At 34.1% G+C, this 22014-nt stretch overlaps 1 protein-coding gene across 7 annotated transcripts in view; it reads left to right on the top strand.

Moving 5' to 3' along the window:
- Nucleotides 1-22014, top strand: part of VPS13B (vacuolar protein sorting 13 homolog B) — an 822593-nt gene that overhangs the window by 431448 nt on the left and 369131 nt on the right. For all 7 annotated transcript variants that reach the window (XM_086696045.1, XM_086696043.1, XM_086696044.1 and 4 more), the window contains one exon: nt 18249-18469. In XM_086696045.1, the coding sequence (XP_086552171.1) occupies nt 18249-18469 (221 nt within the window). The remainder of the gene's footprint in view (nt 1-18248; nt 18470-22014) is intronic.

Genomic DNA, 22014 nt, shown 5'->3' with positions numbered 1-22014 from the left:
TTTGTTTTGTTTTTTTTTGTTTTTTTTTTTTTTAGTTTCAGGTTTTTATTCCAATTTTCCAATTGTGATAAATCAGCTTTGTCAAGATTTGAGAATTTGGGGGAAATATTGGATGCCCTATCTGCCATATACTTTAAAATATTTAAGTTTGCAAACTTTTTAAACTGATTCAAAAATATTTATTGAATGTGGTAATATTCTTGGCATAGGGATTAAACTGAACTTTTTTTTTTCAAATTTGTTTTAAATTCTAGTTAGTTAAAATTTGTGTAATATTAATTTCAGGAGTAGAATGAATGAATTAATGATCTTGCAGTTGGTCAGATCGAACCCAGGTAGCACTCTGTGCTGACAGTGTGGACCTGCTTGGGATTTTCTCTCTCCCTCTCTCTGCCCCTTCCCTGCTGGCTCTCTCTCTCTCTCTCTTTCTCTCTCTTTTAGAATAAATAAATAAGTAAACTTAAAAATTAATGATTCATCACTTACATATAACAGCCAGTGTTCATCACAAGTGCGCTTCTTAATACCTATCATCCATTTAGCCCATCCCCCAACCACTTCCCCTGCCTCGACACTCAGTTTGTTCTCTGTTGTTAAGAGTCTCTTATGCTTTGCTTCCTTTTCTTTTCTCCCTCCTTCCCCTATGTTTGTCTGTTTTGTTTCTTAAATTCCACTTATGAGTGAAATCATAGGATGTTTGTCTTTCTCTACTGACTTATGTCGCTTAGCATAATATACTCTATCTACATTATTGCAAATGGCAAGATGTGATTCTTTTTGATAGCTGAGTAATACTCCAGTGTCTATATTTACCACATCTTTTTTATCCAGTCATCAGACAACGGACATTTGGGCTCATTCCATAATTTGGCTGTTGTTGTTAATGCTGCTATATGTGCATGTGCCCGTTTAAATCTGTATTTTTGTATCCTTTGAGTAAAGACCTAGTAGCTTGATTGCTGGGTCATGCAGTAGTTCTATTTTTAACTTTCTAAAGAATCTCCATACTCTTTTCCATAGTGGCTACAGCAGTTTGGATTCCTACCAACCAACACTGTAAGAGGGTTCCCTTTCTCCATATCTTCACTAGCATCTGTTGTTTCCTGTGTTGTTAATTTTAGCCATTCTGACAGGTGTGAGATGGTATCTCATTGCAGTTTTGATTTGTATTTCCCTGATGAGTGATATTGAGCATCTTTTCATGTGTCTGTTGGCCATCTGGTTGTCTTCTGTAGAAAAATGTCTATTCATGTCTTTACATTTCTTCACTGGATTGTTTGTTTTTTTGGGTGCTGAGCTTGATAAATTCTTTACAGATTTTGTACACTAATCCTTTATCAGATATTTCATTTGCAAATATATTCTCCCATTCCATAGGCTGCCTTTTTGTTTTGTTGATTGTTTCCTTCATTGTGTAGGAACTTTCTATCTTGGTGAAATCTCAATAATTTATTTTTGCTTTTGTTTCCCTTCCCTCTGGAGATGTGTCTAGTAAGAAGTTGCTCCACCCAAGGTCAAAGATGTTGCTGCTTGTATTCTCCTCTAGAATTTTGATGGTTTCCTGTCTCACACTTAGGTTTTTCATCCATTTTTAAATGACTTTTGTGTATAGTGTAAGAAAATGATCCAGTTTTATTTTTCTGCATTTTGCTGTCCAGTTTTCCCAACACCATTTGTTGAAGAGACTTTTTTCCCACTGGATATTCTTCCTGCTTTAATGAAGATTATTTGACTATATAGTTGTATGTCCATTTCTGGGTTTTTTTATTCTAATTGCATTGATCTCTGTGTCTGTTTTTGTGCCAGTACCATACTGTCTTGATGACTACAGCTTTGTATTATAGCTTTAAGTGTGGAATTGTGATGCCCCCAGCTTTGCTTTTCTTTTTCAAGATTGCTTTGACTGAATAGAGTCTTTTGTGGTTCTATACAAATTTTAGGATTGTTTATTCTAGCTCTGAGAAGAATGCTGGTGGTATTTTGATAAGGACTGCATTAAATGCATAGATTGCTTTGAATATTATAGATATTTTAACATTTTTTCTTGTAATCCATGAGCACAGAATGTGTTTCCATTTCTTTGTGTCATCTTTAGTTTCTTTCATAAGTGTTCTATCGTTTTCACAGTACAGATCTTTTACCTTGTTGGTTACATTTATTCCTAGGTGTCTTATGGTTTTTGGTGTTTTTGTAAATGAGATTAATTCCTTGGTTTCTCTTTCTACTGATTTGTTATTGGTATATAGAAATGCAACGGGTTTCCGTACATTGATTTTATATCATGTGACTCTGCTGAATTTGTGTAATAGTTTTAGCAATTTTTTGGTGGAGTCTTTTCTTTCCAGGTTTTCTACATAGAGTATCATGTTATCTGGGAATAGTGAAAGTTTAACTTCTCCCTTGCTGGTTTGGATGCCTTTTATTTCTGTTTGTTGTCTGATTGCTGAGGCTAGGAATTTTAGTACTATGTTAAATAACATTGATGAGAGTGGACATGCCTATCTTGTTCTTCCCCATAGAAGGAAAACCTGTCTGTTTTTCCCCATTGAGGATGGTACTAGCTGTTGGTCTTTCGTATGTGGCCTTTTTGATGTTTAGATGTTCCCTGTATCCCTACTTTGTTGAGGTTTTTATCAAGAATGGATGGTTGGTGCTAGATGGGTGATGGTTATTAAGGAGAGCACTTATTATGAGCACTGGGTATTGTGTGTAAGTGATGAATCATTGAATTCTGTGTCTGAAACCAATATTGCACTGTGTATGTTACCTAACTAGAATTTAAATAATATTTGAAAAAAAAAATACAAGAATGGATGCTGTATTTTGTCAGATGCTTTTTCTAATGCATCTAATGACAGGGTCATATGGTTCTTATCCTTTCTTTTATTAATGTGGTATATCTTGTTGGTTTTCAATTATTGAACCACCCCTACAGCCCAGGACAAATCCCACATGATCACAGTGAATAATTTTTTAATGTATTTTGGATTCAATTTGTGTAGTATCTTGTTGGGAATTTTTGCATTCCTGTTCATCAAGGATATTGGCCTGTAATTCTCCTTTTTAGTGGGATCTTTGGTTTGAGAATCAAGGTAATGCTGGTGTCATAGAATGAGTTTAGAAGTTTTCCTTCTATTTCTACTTTTTGGAATAGTTTAAGAGGAATAGACAAACTCTTCTTTAAATGATTGGTAGAATTCTCCTGGGAAGACATATGGTCCTGGACTTTTGTTTGTTGAGAGATTTTTGATTGCTGATACAATTTGTTTGCTGGTTATGGGTCTGTTCAAATTTTCTATTTCTTCCTGGTTCAGTTTTGGTAGTTTGTATGCTTCTAAGAATTTATCTCTTTGTTCCAGATTGCCCAATTTGTTGGCACATAATTTTTCATAATATTCTCTTATAATTATTTTATTTCTGTGGTGTTGGTTGTGATCTCTCATCTTTCATTCATGATTTTATTTATTTATACTCTTTCTCCGTTTTTTTTGAAAAGTCTGACTGCCCGTTTATCAATTTTACTTATTCTAGCGAAGAATCAGCTCTTAGTTTTATTATATATGTTTTCTTTTTAGATACTATATCATTTATTTCTGCTCCAATCTTTATTATTTTCTTTCTTCAGCTGGCTGTAGGCTTCATTTGTTCTTTTTCTAGCTCCTTCAGGCTTAAGATTAGGTTGTGTATTTGAGACTTTGCTTGCTTCTTGAGGTAAGCCTGCATTGCTATATAATTCCACCTTGTGACCACCTTTGTTCCATCCCAAAGATTCTGAACTGTTGCATTTCATTTTCATCTGCATCCACTTAAAAAAAGTTTTGGATTTTTAAAAATTTCCTGGTTAACCCATTCATTATTTTGTAGGGTGTTCTTTAACTTCCATGTATTTGTGGTCTTCCCAAATTTTTTCTTGTGGTTGACTTCAAGTTTCATAGCATTGTGGTCAGAAAATATCCATGGTATGATCTCTGTCTTCTTGTACTTGTCACCTGATTTGTGATCCAGTATGTGATCTATTCTGGTGAATGTTCCATGTGCACTCAAAACGAATGTGTATTCTGCTTTAGGATGCAGTGCTTTGAATATCTCTCTGAAGTCCATCTGGTCAAGTGTGTCATTCAAAACCATTGTTTTCTTGTTGATTTTCTGCATAGATGATCTGTCCCTTGTTGTAAGTGGTGTGTTAAAATCCCCTACTATTATGTTATTGTATTGGTATCAATGAGTTTCTTTATCTTTGTCATTAATTTATATATATATATATACACACACACATACAAATTTATATTTGTTGCTTTTGGTCTTTCTTACTCAAAGAGTCTCCTTTAATATTTCTTGCAAGGCTGGTTTAGTGATCACAAACTTCTTTAGGTTTTATTTGGGCAACTCTTTATCTCTACTTCTGTTCTGAATTACAGCCTTGCTGGATAAAGTATTCTTGGCTGCATATTTTTCCCATTCAGCCTGTTGAATATATCATGCTTCTCCCTTCTGGCCTGCCAGGTTTCTGTGGAGAGATCTGTTGCTAATCTGTTTTGTCTTCCCATGTAGGTTAGTGATTTCTCTTGGTGCTTTCAGGAGTCTTTCCTTATGTTTGTAGTTTGGAAATTTTACTATGATATTTCTTAGTGTTGGCAGGCTCTTTTTGATTTTGATGGAAGTTCTCTGTGCTTTCTGGATTTGGATGTCTGTTTTTTAACCCAGATTAGATACATTTTCAGCTATAATTTGCTAAAACGAACCTTCTGCTCCCTTTCCCTCTCTTCTTCTTCTGGGACTCCTATGATACAAATGTTATTATACTTTATGGAGTTGCTGAGTTCCCTCAGTCTACATTTGTGATTTAACATTTTTCTTTCCTTCTTTTCAGCATCCTTATTTTGCATAATTTTATCTTCTATATCACTTATTCCTTCCTTTGATTCTTCTATCCTTGTGCCTATTACATGCTTTCTGTTTTACATCTCATTTATAACATTTTTATTTCAGCCTGACTAGGTCTTTTATCTCTGTAGTAAGGGTCTCTCTGGTTCTTTCTTTGTTTTTCTCAAGCTCAGCTAGTATCCTTATAATTATTGTTTTAAATTCTGGTTCAAACATATTACTTATATCTGTTTTGATCAGCTTCCTGGCTGTGACCTCTTCTTGTTATTTCTTTAGGGATGAATTCCTGTCTTTGCATTTTGTCTATGACTTTGTCTTTTGTGTGTTAGGAAAGCATGTGCCTTGTCTTATTTCCATTAGAGCTGAAGCTCTGCAGCACTTTGGTCAGTAGACCTGGAACATGTGGGGTGTTTGTGCTGGTCTTCTGGGGAAGAGGTCCACTATTGTTCTGGCTCTCAATCACTTGCCCTAGTAAAAAAGACACCTGCAGTACACAAGGGGGGGGGGGGGGGGCTTAGTGTCATCAGCTCAAACCTCTACTTACTGAAATCTGGCTATGATGATACCTGGGATAAAAACAACATCAGCCTGCTCTCTTCTCTGGAGGGGGAAGTTGTACCTTCCACTGTTCAGGAAGCCCTCAGAGAAGAGCAATCTCCTCTCTTGCATCCCAGGCTTTTGTCAGATGCTTGCCTTCACTGTGTCTCTGTTTGAGTCATTTGACTGCCTGGTAGTGCAGAGCTCCTGTGTTTTACCTCAGGCACATGTGTGGGTTTCAAAACTCCAAATTTTAGGAATGTGGCATGGCTTGGACCCATGCTCATCCTCTGTAGGAGGGTTTCACCATGCTGTAGCTGGTGCTATTTTGTTCTAGAAGGGCAGTTGCACCAACGTGCAGGGGCTTGGGAGTCTGCTGAGGCGCAGCAAAAAGCTGGATTCCAGGTTCGCTGCCCTCAGTCGGTGTCTCAGCTCATTTGCTAATGAATGCAGCCACACAGTGGTGCCCCACCAACTCTTTTGTCCCCTGAGAGACAGTACCATCAAATGTACTCCAAGAAGGGGAACTGTCTTTCCCAGTATGACCCAGGGGAGTCTCAGAACACACTGCTCACCCTTAGACTTCTGCCCTCCTTCTCCATAGGAGCACCACTACACTCACCAGGCTTGACTGGAGTGATGGTGTGGACTTCTAAAACTTTAGGCTTTGAGTTCCATTGCTTTTAAAAGCTTAAAATAATCAGCCCCTCTCATTTCCCCAGTCAGTGGTTTTGGGAAAGTGTTTTTCTTGGGGAATCATCTGCATGCTTCTCTCCCTCCCTCCATCTCTCCATGATCAGAGCTCTCTCCCCTCTGTAGCACCCACGATTCTTTTCTCCCCCATCACATCTCCTCACTTCCTGCCTTCCACGATATGGCCTCTTTTCTCCTTCTAATTGTGCTGTTGATTCTATTCTCATATCGTTTTCCTCTGTTTTCAGAATGACTTGATAATTATCTTGCTGTGTTTGAGGGATGAGGCAAACATAAGATCGTCCTCCTACTCCACTATTTTAACTCCCCTTTTAGTTCATTTCTTGTAAATTATGAAAGTTTGTTCTAAGATAGTTCTCTACCCCATTCTGTTCACACAGATTATATCTCTATGAATCATAAGAATACAGTATTATATTTATTGCTTTATATAATTAATTGCCTTTTAAAGAACATAAGAGAAATGGGAAATAATACATTTGTACTTTTTCATATTAAACCATGTTGATCATATCCATTTCTCTTCATTTTTTCCTGTGGGTTTGAATTAACACCTGATGGACTTACTTTAGTATTTCTCATAAGGCACTTTGCTAGCAATGAGTTCTCTCAGCTCTTTGTTCATCTGGGATTATTTTTTTTTTCATCTTAATATTTGGAACATAATTTTTTCTGACTATAGAGTTCTTGCTTTAAAGTGTATTTTCTTTCCTATATTGGAATGTGATTTTTCACTCCCTTCTTTTTTCTTAGTTTTTTTTTTTTTTAATTTCAGTTAGTTTCATATGTAGAATTTAGTAAGTCAGCCCTTCTATACAAACACCTGGTGATCATTATAAGTGTACTCGTTAAATCCCATCACCTATTTCATCCATCCCCCATCCCCCCATCCCATCTCCCCTCTGGTAACCATCCATTTGTTTGCTATAGTTAAGAGTTATTTTCTTAGTTTTCCTCTTTCTCTTTTTTTCCCTGTAATAATTTGTTTTGTTTCTTTAATTCCACATATTAGTTAAATCATATGGTATTTGTCTTTCTTTTAATGATTTATTTCATGTAGCATAATATTCTCTACCTCCATCCATGTCATTATAAACGGTGAGAGTTTATTCATTTTTATGACTAGTATTCCATTGTGTGTATGTATGGATATGTGTACTTGTGTATATATGGATACATGTGTGTGTATATATATACACACACACATACACACTGGAATATTACTACAATATACATAATTATGTGTGTGTGTCTATATATAGAGAAAGAGACACACTCACATACATACATACATACATACATACAACTTTCTTTTTATCCATTCATCTATTGATGGACATTTTTGCTGTTTTCATGATTTCGCTGTTACTGATCATACTGCCTTCTGAACTCCCATTATTTTACATAAAAATCAGCTTTTAAATATATCGAGTTTCCACTATATGCTAATTAGGTGTTTTTTTTCCTGATTTCAAGAATTTCTCTTGTTCTTTAATTTTCACCAATTTGCTTATAATAAATCTAGGTGTTAGTGTGTTAGTATTTATTGTCTTTGGACTTGAATTGGTTGGATATATGTATTAATGCTGTTTATCAATTTGAGGATTTTCCAGGCATTGTTTCCTCAAATATTTTTCTATTCTTTTTCTTGCCTTCTGGGTCTTATGTCACTTTGATATTAGTATGCTTGATGTTGTTCTTTAGGTCTCTGTGGCTCTGTTAATTCTTCAATATTTTTTCTTTTTTTTTCAGGTTGGCTAATTTCTGTTGATAGGCTCATTTTATTTTTCCTTACACCACCATGAATCTACTATTGTGGCCTACATTTTTCATTTCTTTCCATTTCTTTTAATGTTTATTTTTGAGGGAGGGCTGGGGAGGGGCAGAGAGAGAGAAAGGGAGAAACAGAATCCAAAGCAGGCTCCAGGCTCTGAGCTCTTTAGGGCTCAGTGCTGAGATGAAACTCACAAACCACAAGGTTATGACCTGAGCTAAAGTCAGATGCTTAACTGACTGAACCCCCCACGCATCCACTTTCTCTTCCCTTTTTAATTAAAGCATAATTAACGACATTTTACTAGTTTGAGTTGTGCAATATAATGAGTCAACAATTCTATACATTACTCACTGCTCCTCAGGATAAGTCTGTGATAATCTCATTTATTTCACCTCCCTTACCCTCTTTCTCTCTGGCAACGACTAGTTTGTTCTCTGTATTTAAGAATGTGTTTTTGTATCTGTCTCCTTTATCTTTGTTTCTTCATTTTGCTTCTTAAATAAAAGTGAAATCATATGACAGTTTGCCTACTCTGTGTGACTTATTTCACTTATCATTATATTGTCTAGGTCCACCCATCTTGTCTCAAATGCATGATCTCTTTTTTTTTAATTTTTTTTAATGTTTATTTATTTTTGAGACAGAGAGAGGCACAGCATGAATTGGGGAGGGGCAGAGAGAGAGGGAGACACAGAATCAGAAGCAGGCTCCAGGCTCTGAGCCATCAGCCCAGAGCCTGACGCAGGGCTCGAACTCACGAACCGTGAGATCGTGACCTAAGCTGAAGTCGGACGGTCAACCGACTGAGCCACCCAGGTGCCCCTGATCTCTTTTTTTATGGCTGTGTAATATTCCATTGTGTATGTATACTCACACACAGAACATTTTCCTTATCCATTTGTTGTCTGTTAATGGACACTCAAGTTGCTTCTATGTCTTGACTGTTCTAAGTAATGCTGCAATAAATATAAGCTTGCATATTTCTTTTTGAGTTAGTATTTTCATTTTCTCTGGGTAAATACCCAGGAGTGAATTTATTGTATCATATGGTATTTCAATTTTTAATTTTTTGAGTAACCTTCATAGTCTTTTCCACAGTGGCTGCACCAATTTGCATTCCCACCAACAGTGCATAAGGGTTCTTTTTTTGCTGCATTGTGGTTTTGATTTTCAGTTCCCTTATGATGAGTGATGTTGAGCATCTTTTCATGTGTCTGTTGGTCATCTGTATGTCTTTGGAGAAATGTCTGTTCATGTCTTTTGCCCATTTTTAATTGGATTATTCATTTTGTGTGTGAGTGTTGTAGAATTTCTTATTTATTTTGGATGGTAACCTTTTATCAGATATAGCATTTGCAAATATCTTCTTCCTTTTCATAGGTTGCCTTTTAGTTTTGTTGATTATTCCCTTTGCTGTGCAGGTTTTTATTTTTATGCTTTTTTAATTTAAAAAAAAGTAAGCTTTTTATTTTGATGTAGTCTCAGTAGTTTATTTTTGTTTTTATTTCTCTTCTCTCAGGAAATGTATCTAGAAAAAGTTCCTACCGCCAGTGTTAGAGAAATTACTGCATGTGCTCTCTTCTAGGATTTTTATGGTTTCGGGTTTTACATTTAGGTCTTTAATCCATTTTGAGTTTATTTTTGTGTTTGATTTTGGAAAGTAGTCCACTTTAAGGGTACCTGAGGGGCTCAGTCGATTAAGCATCTGACTTGTGATATTGGCTCAGGCCATGATCTCATGGTTTGTGTAATTGAGTCCTGCACCTGGCTTGGCGTGGAGAGCATGGATTCTGCTTGGGATTCTCTTTCTCCATCTCTCTCTGCCCTTCCCCTGCTTGTGCTTGTGCGCTCTCTCGCTCGCTCTCTCTTTCTCTCTTTCTCTCTCTCTCTTTCTCTCTTTCTCTCTCTCTCTCTCTCTCTCCCCCCCCTCAAAATAAACATTAAAAAAAAAAAGAATGTAGTCCAGTTACATTCTTTTACATGTTGCTGTACAGTTTTCCCAGCACCATATTTTAAAAATTCTGTCTTTTCCCCATTATATATTTTTGCCTCCTTTGAATTGATTGACCATGTGTTTATTTCTTGGCTATCTATTCTGTTCCATTTATCTATGTAGATTTTTTTTTTGTGCCAGTACCATATTGTTTTGATATATAGCTTTGTAACATATCTTGAAATCTGGAATTGTGATACCTGCAACGTTGTTCTTTCTCAGGATGGTTTTGGCTATTTGGAGTTTTCTGTAATTGTATACTAATGTTAATCATTCTTCATTCTAGTTTTGTGAAAAATGCCATTTGTATTTTGATAGGGATCGCATTGAATCTGTAGATGGCTGTGGGTGCCATGGACATTTTAACAGTATTTTTCCAATCCATCCAGTATCTTTTTCTGTGTTTGCTTTGTCTTCAGTTTTTTCATCAGTGTTTTATAGTTTTCAGAGTACAGGTTTTGTATCTCTTTGGTTGTTTTTTCCTAGATATTTTATTCGTTTTGGTAAAGTTTTATAAATGGATGTTTTTTTTTAAAGTATCTCTTTCTTTGTCCTTAGTGTATAGAAATGCTACCCATTTCTAGGCATTACTTTTGTATTGTGCCACTTTACTGAATCCGTTTATTCCTTGTAGTAGTTTTTTGGTGTAGTCTTCAGGATTTTCTGTGTATAGTATCATTTCATCTGAATACAGTGACAGTTTAAATTCTTTTCTGCTACAGTTGCCTGTTATTTCTTTTTCTTATCTGATTGTTCTAGCTCAGATTTCTAGCACTATGTTGAGTAAAAGTGGTGAGAATGGACATCCTTATTTTGTTCCTAACCTTCTAGGGGAAGCTCTCAATTTTTTGCCATTGACTGTGATAGCTGGGAGGTTTTCATATGACCTTTATAATGTTGAAGTCTGCCCTCTAACCCCAATTTGTTAGGTGTTGTATCATGAATGGATATTGAATCTTGTCACATGCTTTTTCTACATCTATTGAAATGAACGTAGGGTTTCTATCCTTTTTTTTGTTGATGTGATACATGGTGATGGTTGATTTGCAAATATAGATCCATCTTTTCATCCTGGAATAAGTCACACCTGATCTTAGTGGATTATGTTTTTGATATATTGTTGTATGCAGTTTGCTATTATTTGTTGAAGATTTTTGCATCTGTGTTTTTCAGGGATATTGGCCTGTAGCTTGCTTGCTTGCTTTCCTTCTTTATTTTTTCTTTCTCTTTTTTCTTTCTTTTCTTTTTCTTTTCCTTTTTTTTTCTTTCTTTTTTTTTTTTTTTTTTTTTTTTGGTGTCTGTCTGGTTTTGCTATCAGTGTAATATTGGCCTCATAGAATGTATTTAGAAATTTTCATTTGTCTTGTATTCTTTGGAATGGTTTGTGGAAAATAGGTATTAACTTTTCTTTAAGTGTCTAGTGGAATTCACCTGTGAGGCCGTTTCATCCTAGACTTGGTTTTTGGTAGTTTTTTGATTGGCAGTGCACTTTTGTTACTTGTAAATGGTCTGTTCGGATTTTCTATTTCTTCATGGTTCAGTTTTGGAAGACTGTTATGTTTCTAGCAATTTATCCATATCCATATCTTTTAGGTTGTCCAGTTTGTTGGCATGTAACTTTTAATATTACATGCCATGTAGTTTGATACAATCTTTTGTCTTTCTTTTGTGTCAGTTGTTACTTCTCTCATTTCTGATTTTATTTATTTGAGTCCTTTCTCTTTTTCTTGATGAGTCTGGCTAAGGGTTTGTCAGTTTTGTTTATCTTTTCAAGAACTAGCCCTAGGTTTCGTTGATTTTTTTTTTTTTTTTTTTTTTTTTTTGGAGGGGGTCTCTTTGTCATTTGTTTCTGCTTGGATCTTAATTACTTCCTTACTTCTAGTCCCCTTGGGTTTTGTTTTTTCTTCTTTTTCTAGTTCCTTTAGGTGTAAGGTTAGATTGTTTATTTAAGCTTTTTCTTGGTTCTTGAGGAATGCTTGTGTTGTTGTATTATTACCTCTTAGAATTGCTTTCACTGTATACCAAAGATTTGCGACCTTTGTGTTTTCATTTTCACTTATCTCCGTGTATTTTTTTATTTCTTATTTGATTGTTTCGTTGACCAATTGGTTGTTTAGTATCATGTTGTTTCATCTCCATTTGTTTGTGTTTTTTACACTTTTTTTCATGTGATTTATTTTTTGTTTCATATAGTTATCAGAAAAGATACATGGTATAATTTCAGTCTTGTTTTGAAAGCATTTATAAAAGTATTTTTATTTGCTAATCATGATGTTTACATGTAGTAGCAAAACACAAGCTATATATACAAAAGGCTTTCATGAAATGCATTTAGAAATGTGCATCTCTGTTTTCGTAAGGATACAGTTTGGGACAACACCTACCTACACTTGCGCTTTGCATGAATGCCTTCCTCTCTCTGAGGAGGTGGCTGTTTTCAGTTACTGAAAGCTGTGCATCTGTCTCCTGCTTCCCATTCTCATTTCATTCTTCTTAAGTTTATTGATGCTTGTTTTATGGCCTATAATGTGATTTTTTTGGAGAGTGTTTCATGTTCAGTTGCAAAGAATGCAATATTCTGTTGGTTTTGGATGGGGCGTTCTGTATATTTCTGTTATATCCATCTGGTCCATTGTGTCATTCAAAGCCATTGTTTCCTTAGTGATTTTCTATCTGGGTTATCTATACATTGGTATAAGTGGAGTGTCCTCTACTATTATTACCATAAATTTCTCTCTTTATGTCTGTTAATATTTGCTTAATATATTTAGGTGTCCCATTGTTGCTTGAGTACCTACAATTGTTATATGTTTTTTTTTTTTTTTTTGGATTGATATCTTTGTCATTATGCAATGCCCTTATTGTCTTGTTACAGTCTTTGTTTTAAAGTCTGTTTTGTTTGACACAAGTATTGCTACCTTGACTTTTTTTCTTCCATTTACATAGTGGTTGTTTTTCCATCCCTTCACTTTCATTCTATATGTGTCTTAGGTCCGAGGTGAATCTTTTGTTGGCAGCATGTAGATGAGTATTGATTTTTATTCATTCCGTTGCAGTATGTCTTTTGCTTGGAGCATTTAGACTATTTACATTTAAAGTAATTATTGATAGGTATGAACTTACTTACTGCCATTTAAAAATTTTGTTTTCTGGTGGTTTTTGTAGTTCTTTGTTCCTTTCTTCTTCCTCTCCTTTGTGAATGATGCATATCTGTTGTGTTATGTTTGTCTTTCTTTCTCTTTATTTTCTTTGTGTATCATAGGTTTTGGGTTTCTTGTTACCATGAGGTTCTTATATAACATCCTAAGTAAATCGTCTATGTTAATATGATTGTCATTTAAGTTCAAACATGGAAAATTATGTCAAGATTATCATTCATATTTGAAGGAGAGAGTTTCCAAGACAAACAAAAGATACAGGAGTTCATCACCAGGAAACCAGCCTTACAAGAAACTTTAAATGGACTTCTTTAACTGGAAAAGTAATGGCCATAATTAGAGAAAATTATGAATAAAAAGCTGTAAATATTACAACATATATATAAAATGTGGAGAAGGGAGTAAAAAGAGAATGTGTGTTTGTTTTTCTTTCAGAATGTGTTTGAATATCTTATCTGTTTTAAATAGTGCTGAAATAACCATAGGTATTCATATATCTTTTCGAATTAGCGCTTTTGTTTCTTTGGGTAAATAACCAACAGTGGAATTCCTGGATCATATGTTAACTCATTTTAATTTTTTTGAGGAATTTCCATACTGTTCTTTATAGTGGCTACACAGTTTGCAGTCCCAACAACGGCGCACAAGGGTTCCCTTTTCTCCACATCTTCACCAGTACTTGTTATTTCCTGCTGTTTGGATATTAGCCATTCTTACTGGTGTGAGATGGTATCTCTTTGTGGTTCTGATTTGCATTTTCCTATAATTAGTGATATTGAGTATTTTTTCACATACGTATGATCATTTGTATGTCTTTTAGAATAATATCTGTTCAGGTCCTCTGCCCATTTTTTAATTGTCAATTATTTGGGTTTTTTTTGTGTTGAGTTATATAAGTTCCAAATGTAGAATTCTTGGCTGCAGAGCAAATAAATCTATAGGTTACTCTTTTTCATTTTACCTGTTTTATAGACATTTTGGCTGCTCTCTGCCAGGAAAATTTGTTATATTCATTATTTAAATTAACATCACTTAGAATTAAAGAACCCTTTGTATTAACTGTCTTTAATCAGTCAAGTGCTAAGTGGTTTGGGAAAACAATGGCAGCAGATATGGCTCATTTATGTATGTAGAATAAAGTGTATCTGCCTCCAAAGTGTTAACCTTACATTAGATAATAAAATATTTCTGTCATTATCAATTCATATTTGAAATAAAAACCTGCTTAAGGGGCGCCTGGGTGGCGCCGTCGGTTAAGCGTCTGACTTCAGCCAGGTCACGATCTCGCGGTCTGTGAGTTCGAGCCCCGCGTCAGGCTCTGGGCTGATGGCTCAGAGCCTGGAGCCTGTTTCCGATTCTGTGTCTCCCTCTCTCTCTGCCCCTCCCCCGTTCATGCTCTGTCTCTCTCTGTCCCAAAAATAAATAAACGTTGAAAAAAAAAAAACAAAAAACCTGCTTGAGTCATGCTGAATTGTGGGACATAAGGGAAACGAATTAGAAGACATTTTTGTTGTTTGCTTATAAAGACATTTAGTGACTAAGATTAAAAAAAGAAAAATGAGAGTATCTCCAGTATTGACCTACTTTTATGTGCCATATTAATGTTTGTAAAGTGATTCACCTTGATCCTAAGTATGTACAGTTTTTCCTGTAGTCTAGTAGAGCATCTTTAGAAAGGGAAAGACCTTTCAGATTATTGATCATTACCCACCAAGATTCAAGATCAGAAAGTAAATTTATAATTTACGTGATGAGGGTCTGATAATTAGTTACTGTTTACTGACCCCAACGTTGATAATAGGAATTTTTGAGTGTGTGTGTAATATATATGTAATTTTCCATGTTACCTAAACCTGTTTTTTATCTTCTGTTTCTAATATGTGTGAAATCATCATGTGATACAATGTAAGGAAATCCACACTGATAATTTTTAAAATTTCTCTCAGTTGTAACTTAATATTGTCTAATGAAGTCCAGTGCCCCTTCCCCATTGTTGACACATGTAGCACACAGTCTTACCGAATTTTCTTTATGTATTTACTTTTCCCCATAGCCCAGTTATATTATGCTCTTTCAGATTATTTAATGTGAGTCACATCATTGTGTATTTGTCATTTTCTTGAAAATTATTTTATTGATATCTTTTTCTCTGTCCAAAACAGTGTTTTTACAAATTCACACAGAAATGGCATTACCAATTTTTTTTTGTTTTTAGTTTTCTTGCTACTTTTAGATACTTTGAAAACTTGTGAATTCTTCCATCAACAGTTTATCTAAAATAAAACATGTTACAGCATTAGAACTTTACAATTCAAGTAAAATACTAGTCTTGAAGGTCTCAGAATCATGAATGATTCTGGAATGTCATTTGTGGATGTCTGAGCATATTTTGGGGATACCTAGAACATTATATTCCCAGTGTTATAAATGATAAGGTGTTTTTATTTTGTGTGCATATGCATGTAAAAGGAATATTTTTGCAACTAACGATTTGTTGTTTTGATAATTTTTTCAGAATGATTAATTGTAGGAATTTTTGTCATTACATGTTAAGATCTCATCTTCTAGGTAGAGTGTGCTTTTTAAAAAGACAATCTGTGGGGCGCCTGGGTGGCGCAGTCGGTTAAGCGTCCGACTTCAGCCAGGTCACGATCTCACCGTCTGTGAGTTCGAGCCCCGCGTCGGGCTCTGGGCTGATGGCTCAGAGCCTGGAGCCTGTTTCTGATTCTGTGTCTCCCTCTCTCTCTGCCCCTCCCCTGTTCATGCTCTGTCTCTCTCTGTCCCAAAAATAAATAAACGTTGAAAAAAAAAAAATAAATTAAAAAAAAAAATAAATAAATAAATAAATAAATAAAAAGACAATCTGTTGGGGCGCCTGGGTGGCGCAGTCGGTTAAGCGTCCGACTTCAGCCAGGTCACGATCTCGCGGTCCGGGAGTTTGAGCCCCGCGTCAGGCTCTGGGCTGATGGCTCAGAGCCTGGAGCCTGTTTCCGATTCTGTGTCTCCCTCTCTCTCTGCCCCTCCCCCGTTCATGCTCTGTCTCTCTCTGTCCCAAAAATAAATAAATGTTGAAAAAAAAATTAAAAATAATAAAAAAAAATAAAAAGACAATCTGCCTACTAAATAAATGGGCATAAACTATTGTTTTAAAGGTTCTGTTTAAGACTTAGAATATGATATACCAAATTTCAATTATTGGTCTCATTCCAAAGAAGAAGCAGAGACACATATGAGATAGTACTAATGTCATTTGGGATATTCATTCTTAATTTAACAAATTTAAATGTGGTGCTCTTCATCCAACATAACTACCATTTAACATTTCTTGGGTAACATAAAATTTGAGAAACTATATATAGCTCACTACCAGTTTTAAAATATGTGACCTGAAATCATTCCAGAATATTTTAAGACAAATTTGGCAAAGCATTTATTTTGTAAATAGCATAGCACTTTGTGTAGGTTTTAAAATAATTTTAGAATTAGTTACAGATGATTTAAAGTTTGTCATTCTTTCTTGGGGGCAAATATTTTAAGTCTTAAGACAGGCACAGTACCACAGTGCTGACCACACATTATTATGCAGTTTTCATTGTTTCCAGTCAAGTTATTGTGGCCTCCTGTGTAGCTAGATTTATTCTATTATCCAAGGCTCAATTTCAAAGATTCTAGTTTTAATCTTATGAGCTATATTTGGTCAAGGTATTTTGAGTGTTCAAACTTGTAAGAATCCGAATCTACTTAATATCACCATTTATAGTTTAAATGCTTATTTATATTACATATAAATAAATATCCCATATATATGGAATTTAAATATAAATGATTCAGTTAGTAATTAAGCATTGCAAAATAACCTGAATCTAAAAATATAGTGTGACCCTGGCTCTGTGTGGGCATATCCAGCACAACGGAGAGAAAACAAGAAGGAAATAAAACTACGTTAATAGTTATTTGGAGCAGCAGGGTTTTGACTAGTTTCAATTTTTCTTTTTTATTTATTTTCTAATTTATCTTTATTGAGGCATTAGTATGTTTCATTTTGACTGGTTTTAACTTTCCTTCTTTATATTTTCTAGTTTATGACTGATTTTGATTTTTCTTCTTTATTCTATTTCCTAATTTATCTTCAGTGGGGTACTAGTAACTCTCTAATTAGAAATTAAGTATTTTCAATTTATTAAAAATAATTTGGCTACTTAAAAAGATGTCTACAATATCTACACATACAAGTGCTAGTAGAACTGCAAAGTCAACACTATGTCATAGTAATCTAATTTGCATCAGTTGACATCTAAAGAATAAGTGTTAATAAATATTCCAATACTAAGTATACGGTTAAAAATCATTTCACAAAGTACTTTATAGCTGCATTAAAAAATGGCTTTATCTCATAATTTATATCAATCTTTGGTACATTAATAAAAAGTATAAAAGAAGAAAAGGAATTTTGCTTTTACTCCTAAAATTTATGAGTGCTTATTTTTTCTCAAGTATATTTTATTTAAAAATAACATATTATACATAAGAATGAAGATATCAAAATGCATCCTGGGTCTTACCCCCAGATATTCTGATTAAGTAAGTCCAAATTAAAAATCAGCAATCTGTGGCTTATATAAGGACGCACCTGATTCTGGCACAAGTAGTCCAAGAGACCATAATAGATTGTTCTTTTCCTCTCTTATTCCTCAGCTAGATCTGTGGTCACCTTCATTCCATGCAAAAATCATTGTATTTTCCCAATAGAACACATTTTCTGTTGTCTCCAAGGTAAAATGAATACATCCCCAGCAGTTGCACAATGCAATCCACTAGGATGAAAGAAGAGGAAGTCAGAACTTCTATTTATATCTGTATCTCATTTCCTTAAGTTCTATTTCTACATGTTTTACAATATATATAATTACTGATATAGTAGTGTGTTGCTATTTCTGCGTGTTGTATAATGTATATAATTGTTACAGTAGTGTTATAATAAATGCAAATGTTAACATTTATCAAAGGTTACTTTTAAATAGCAGTTAAATTATTTACCACATTTGTCTCTGGGATAGTATATTTGCTTTTTTGATGCTATAGTAAATGTTTCACATTTCAAAAATAGACAGTAGCCCCTTTACTATCAAGCGGCAACTATATTTTATATGTGTGCTTCTCTACTGCCTTTTGTTCTTATTATCAGGTAATGCTTTTCCTTGGACTATCAGCTTGCATCATTTCAGCATGTATACCCTTTTTGGAAAACAAGTGACACTTTGCCTAGTGGAACCTATGGGTTGTACCTCTACTCTAGCTGTTACATCTCAAAAACTACTTGCTACAGGACCTGATACAAGGCATTCATTTGTTGTCTGTCTCCATGTTGACCTAGAGTCACTTCAGATAAAATGCTCAAATCCTCAGGTTAGTATATTTGATTTATGAAAGGAAATTTAAAATAATGTGATTTAAGAACAATTGTTATCAATTTTGTGAAGGGTTTCTCTTCTGTTTCGTGTCCTAAGTTATTTTTAACAGAGTCATCAAGATCAGAATGGTTAGATTAAGTATTGCTTTGAAGCTCTCTCAAGTTTTGTAATTTAAACTCTTCTGAAAATGTAATGGTGGCAGCATAAATGCATCTTTTGGCTGAAAGAATGAAATCAGTTGCAGATGTGAAGTGTTTAAAGCTGAAGAACTACTTTATTATCAGACTGGAAGAGACTTTAAAGTGATCAAATATAATTTTCAGCCAGATTCTCACCCAGGACTTCTTTTGCTCAACACGTAATATTTTTTAAAAAGCATTGTTTAGTACTTAAGAGATATATTTTGCTAATCCTGTAACATTTTAGTTGCTGTAGGCCAAACATACTGAAATCTGTCATGTTACAATTTCATATGAATTCCAATCCCCGATGTATACAAATTACTAATTGCATACAGATAATTTGTTTCTTTCACCTCAAGCAGACTGTGATATACTTTCTACATAGATTATCAGTGTTGAATACTATTTGAAATTATATTTTGAAATAACAGGTGTTGATTCTGACAGGTCAGTGTTGATCTAAGTTTCTCTCAGCGTTAGTGATTACAAACCACTAATTAAGCCAATTTTAGAGTGTGTTTTTTAGAGCGGGTCCAAATATTATTTCATATTTTATAGAGCCTCCTTACTGATACCATCCTCCTTCCTTCTCCTCTTCTCCCTGCCTGGTTAGTGGAAGATGAATTAAGGGACCTAATGGTTGCCAGATTTCTAAATATCATGTGAAGTGGCACAATGTAAATTCTGACTAGACTGTGAAAGTTTTTCAACATATATAACAATCTCCTAAAATAAGTACTAAAAATAAAATGCAAAACTACCAAGAGACAGCGCCCAAAGCCAATAGACATATTAAAGTGAAATACCAAAAAAAAAAAAAAAAATTCAAATAATCTAAACAAGTCAAGAAGTGGTAACACGAGTTTAAAAACAGGGTAGAAACAGAAAACAGTAAAATGGTAGGGCTAAGATATTCTTACCAATGATTATATTAAATGTTAATGGTGTTAACTAGGAGTATTTAGACCATGAGCTAGCCAACTAAAGCCTGCAGGCCAAAAACCCATTTTTTACATTTTGTCTGAGGTTGCTGTTCTGCAGAAGTAAGTAGGAGCACCAGAAAACAGCATGGCTCAGAATATTTACTATCTGATCCTTTAACAAAAAAATGTTTACTGACCCTTTAATGTTTACTCCTATTAAAAGGCAAAGATTGACAGAGTGGGGAAAACAGCAAGATTCCATTATATATTGCTTAAAACCAAAGCACTTGAAATATAAAAAAATGGATACAATATAAATAAATGCATAGGAAAAATATATCATACAAACAGCAGAGGACGGATGGATTTGCTTATTTTAATATCAAATAAACATAACGAAAAAGGGTATTACCAGAGATAAATAAGGATATGAAACTAAAATGGACAGAATCAAAGGGAAAAAATGGATGATTCTATTCAGTACTCTGTAGTAGGAACTTTTTTGCGACCTCCCTCAGCAATTATAAAACAACTAGATGAAAAATAATAATATGGAGATATAGAAGATGAAAAAAATTGACCACAGACATAGTAGGAAAGTTTTACAACATCTTTCTCAGTGATTGAGAAAACAAACAGGTAAAAATAAAAAAATAATTGGAGGTAAAGTATGAAATACCCTACCAACTTGCCTTATCTAATTGACATTTATAGAACACCATATTGAACAACCATGGAATGAACGTTTTTTTTTCAGGTGTACATTCTCTCATTTTGTTTAAGAGATCAAAGTAAAGTACTGTATATTATCACAGTCAAAATATATTAGAAATCAGTAATTATCTAGAAAACTGTACAATAAACATGCTTCTAAATAATCTATGAATCAAAGACAAAAATCACTTGGAAATAAGAACATATTTTGGTTGAGTGACAATAAAAAAGGTGGATATAGTAAAGTACTCTTCAAGGGAAAACATAATTTTAAATATTAACATTAGAAATAAAGACCCTAAGTCATTCACTTATGGTTCCACTTCAGAAAGCTACGAAAAGAATAAGATAAACCCAAATAAGTGAAAGGAAGAAAATAATAAAGATAAGAGCAGAGACGACTGTTACAATATAAGAAAGATAAACTACAAATTACCAATATTGGGAATGAAGGAGGAGGTTTATCACACAGATCCTACAGACTTTAAAAGCATAATAGAATATGGACAACTTTATGCCAGCAAGTGTAACAATATAGGTGAAATAGAAATTTTGACTAAAAAATAACTGATCAAAAAATAATACAGGAAGAAATAGAAAATCTGAATATCCTTATATATCTCTAGTAGAAATTGTGATATCAGAACAAGTTTATAAAGACCGTTTCAGGCCCCAATGGGTGAATTCTGTCAAATAGTCAAGGGAAAAAATAGAAAAGTTTTATAAATCTTTTTTCAGGGATAGAGAATGGAGGATTCCTTCTCAACTTGTTTTATGAGCCAGTGTATATTTTTTATACATTTTATTTTAGTGTTTATTTATTTATTTTGAGAGAGAGAGAAAGAGAACACAAGCAGGGGAGGGTGGGGCAGAGAGAGAGAAAGAGACTTCCAAGCAGGCTCCATACTGTCAGCTCAGAACATAATGTGGGGCTCAATCCCATGAACCATGAAATCATGACCTGAGCTGCAGTCAAGAGCCAGACGCTCAACCAACTGAACCATTTAGGCACCCCAAAGCCAGCTTAATTCTGTTACCAAATCCTGAAAAAGAAGGAGTTAGAAATCCCTCTTGAAAATAGATGTAAAATTCTTAAATATTAGCAAATCGTTGCAGCAGTGTATAAAAAAAGTTAATACATTATGACAAAGTAGGATGCTTTAATATTCAAAAATCATTTGGTATAATTCACCATATCAGTAACAGTTGAGAAAAACCATATGATAATTTCTGTTAGAAGCAGGTAAAACATTTGACAAAATTTAACCAACCATTTATGATTAAAACTCTCAGCAAATTGAGAATATTAAATAAGAATTTAATATTAAAGAATACTAAAGAATTAATATTAAAGAATTTTTCAAAACTGTAAAGGACATATATGTAGTAAATCAAACATCATACTTAATATCACACTGAATTATTTTCAACTAAAATCAGAAAAAAGCCCAGAATGTGGGCTTTCACCACCTGTTGTATATCATCCTGGATGTTGTAGCCATTCCAATAAACCAAAGGAAATCAAAAGGCATAAAGATAAGAAAAGAAGTAAAACTCTGTTTGTATCAGACAAAATTTTTTTAAGAAAATCCTAGAGGAATTAAACAACTATTACTAGAACTAATAAAATTATCAAGGTTGCAGGAGACATTAGTAATATATAAAAAGCTATTTATTAATATATATTAGCAGCAAACAATTGGAAGGTTGAATGAATCCCT

The sequence above is a fragment of the Puma concolor genome, chromosome F2, assembly GCF_028749965.1.
Source record: "Puma concolor isolate L17-30 chromosome F2, mPumCon1.1.hap2, whole genome shotgun sequence".
NCBI classification, from domain to species: Eukaryota; Metazoa; Chordata; class Mammalia; order Carnivora; family Felidae; genus Puma; species Puma concolor.
This window is presented reverse-complemented; position numbering and strand designations above follow the sequence as displayed.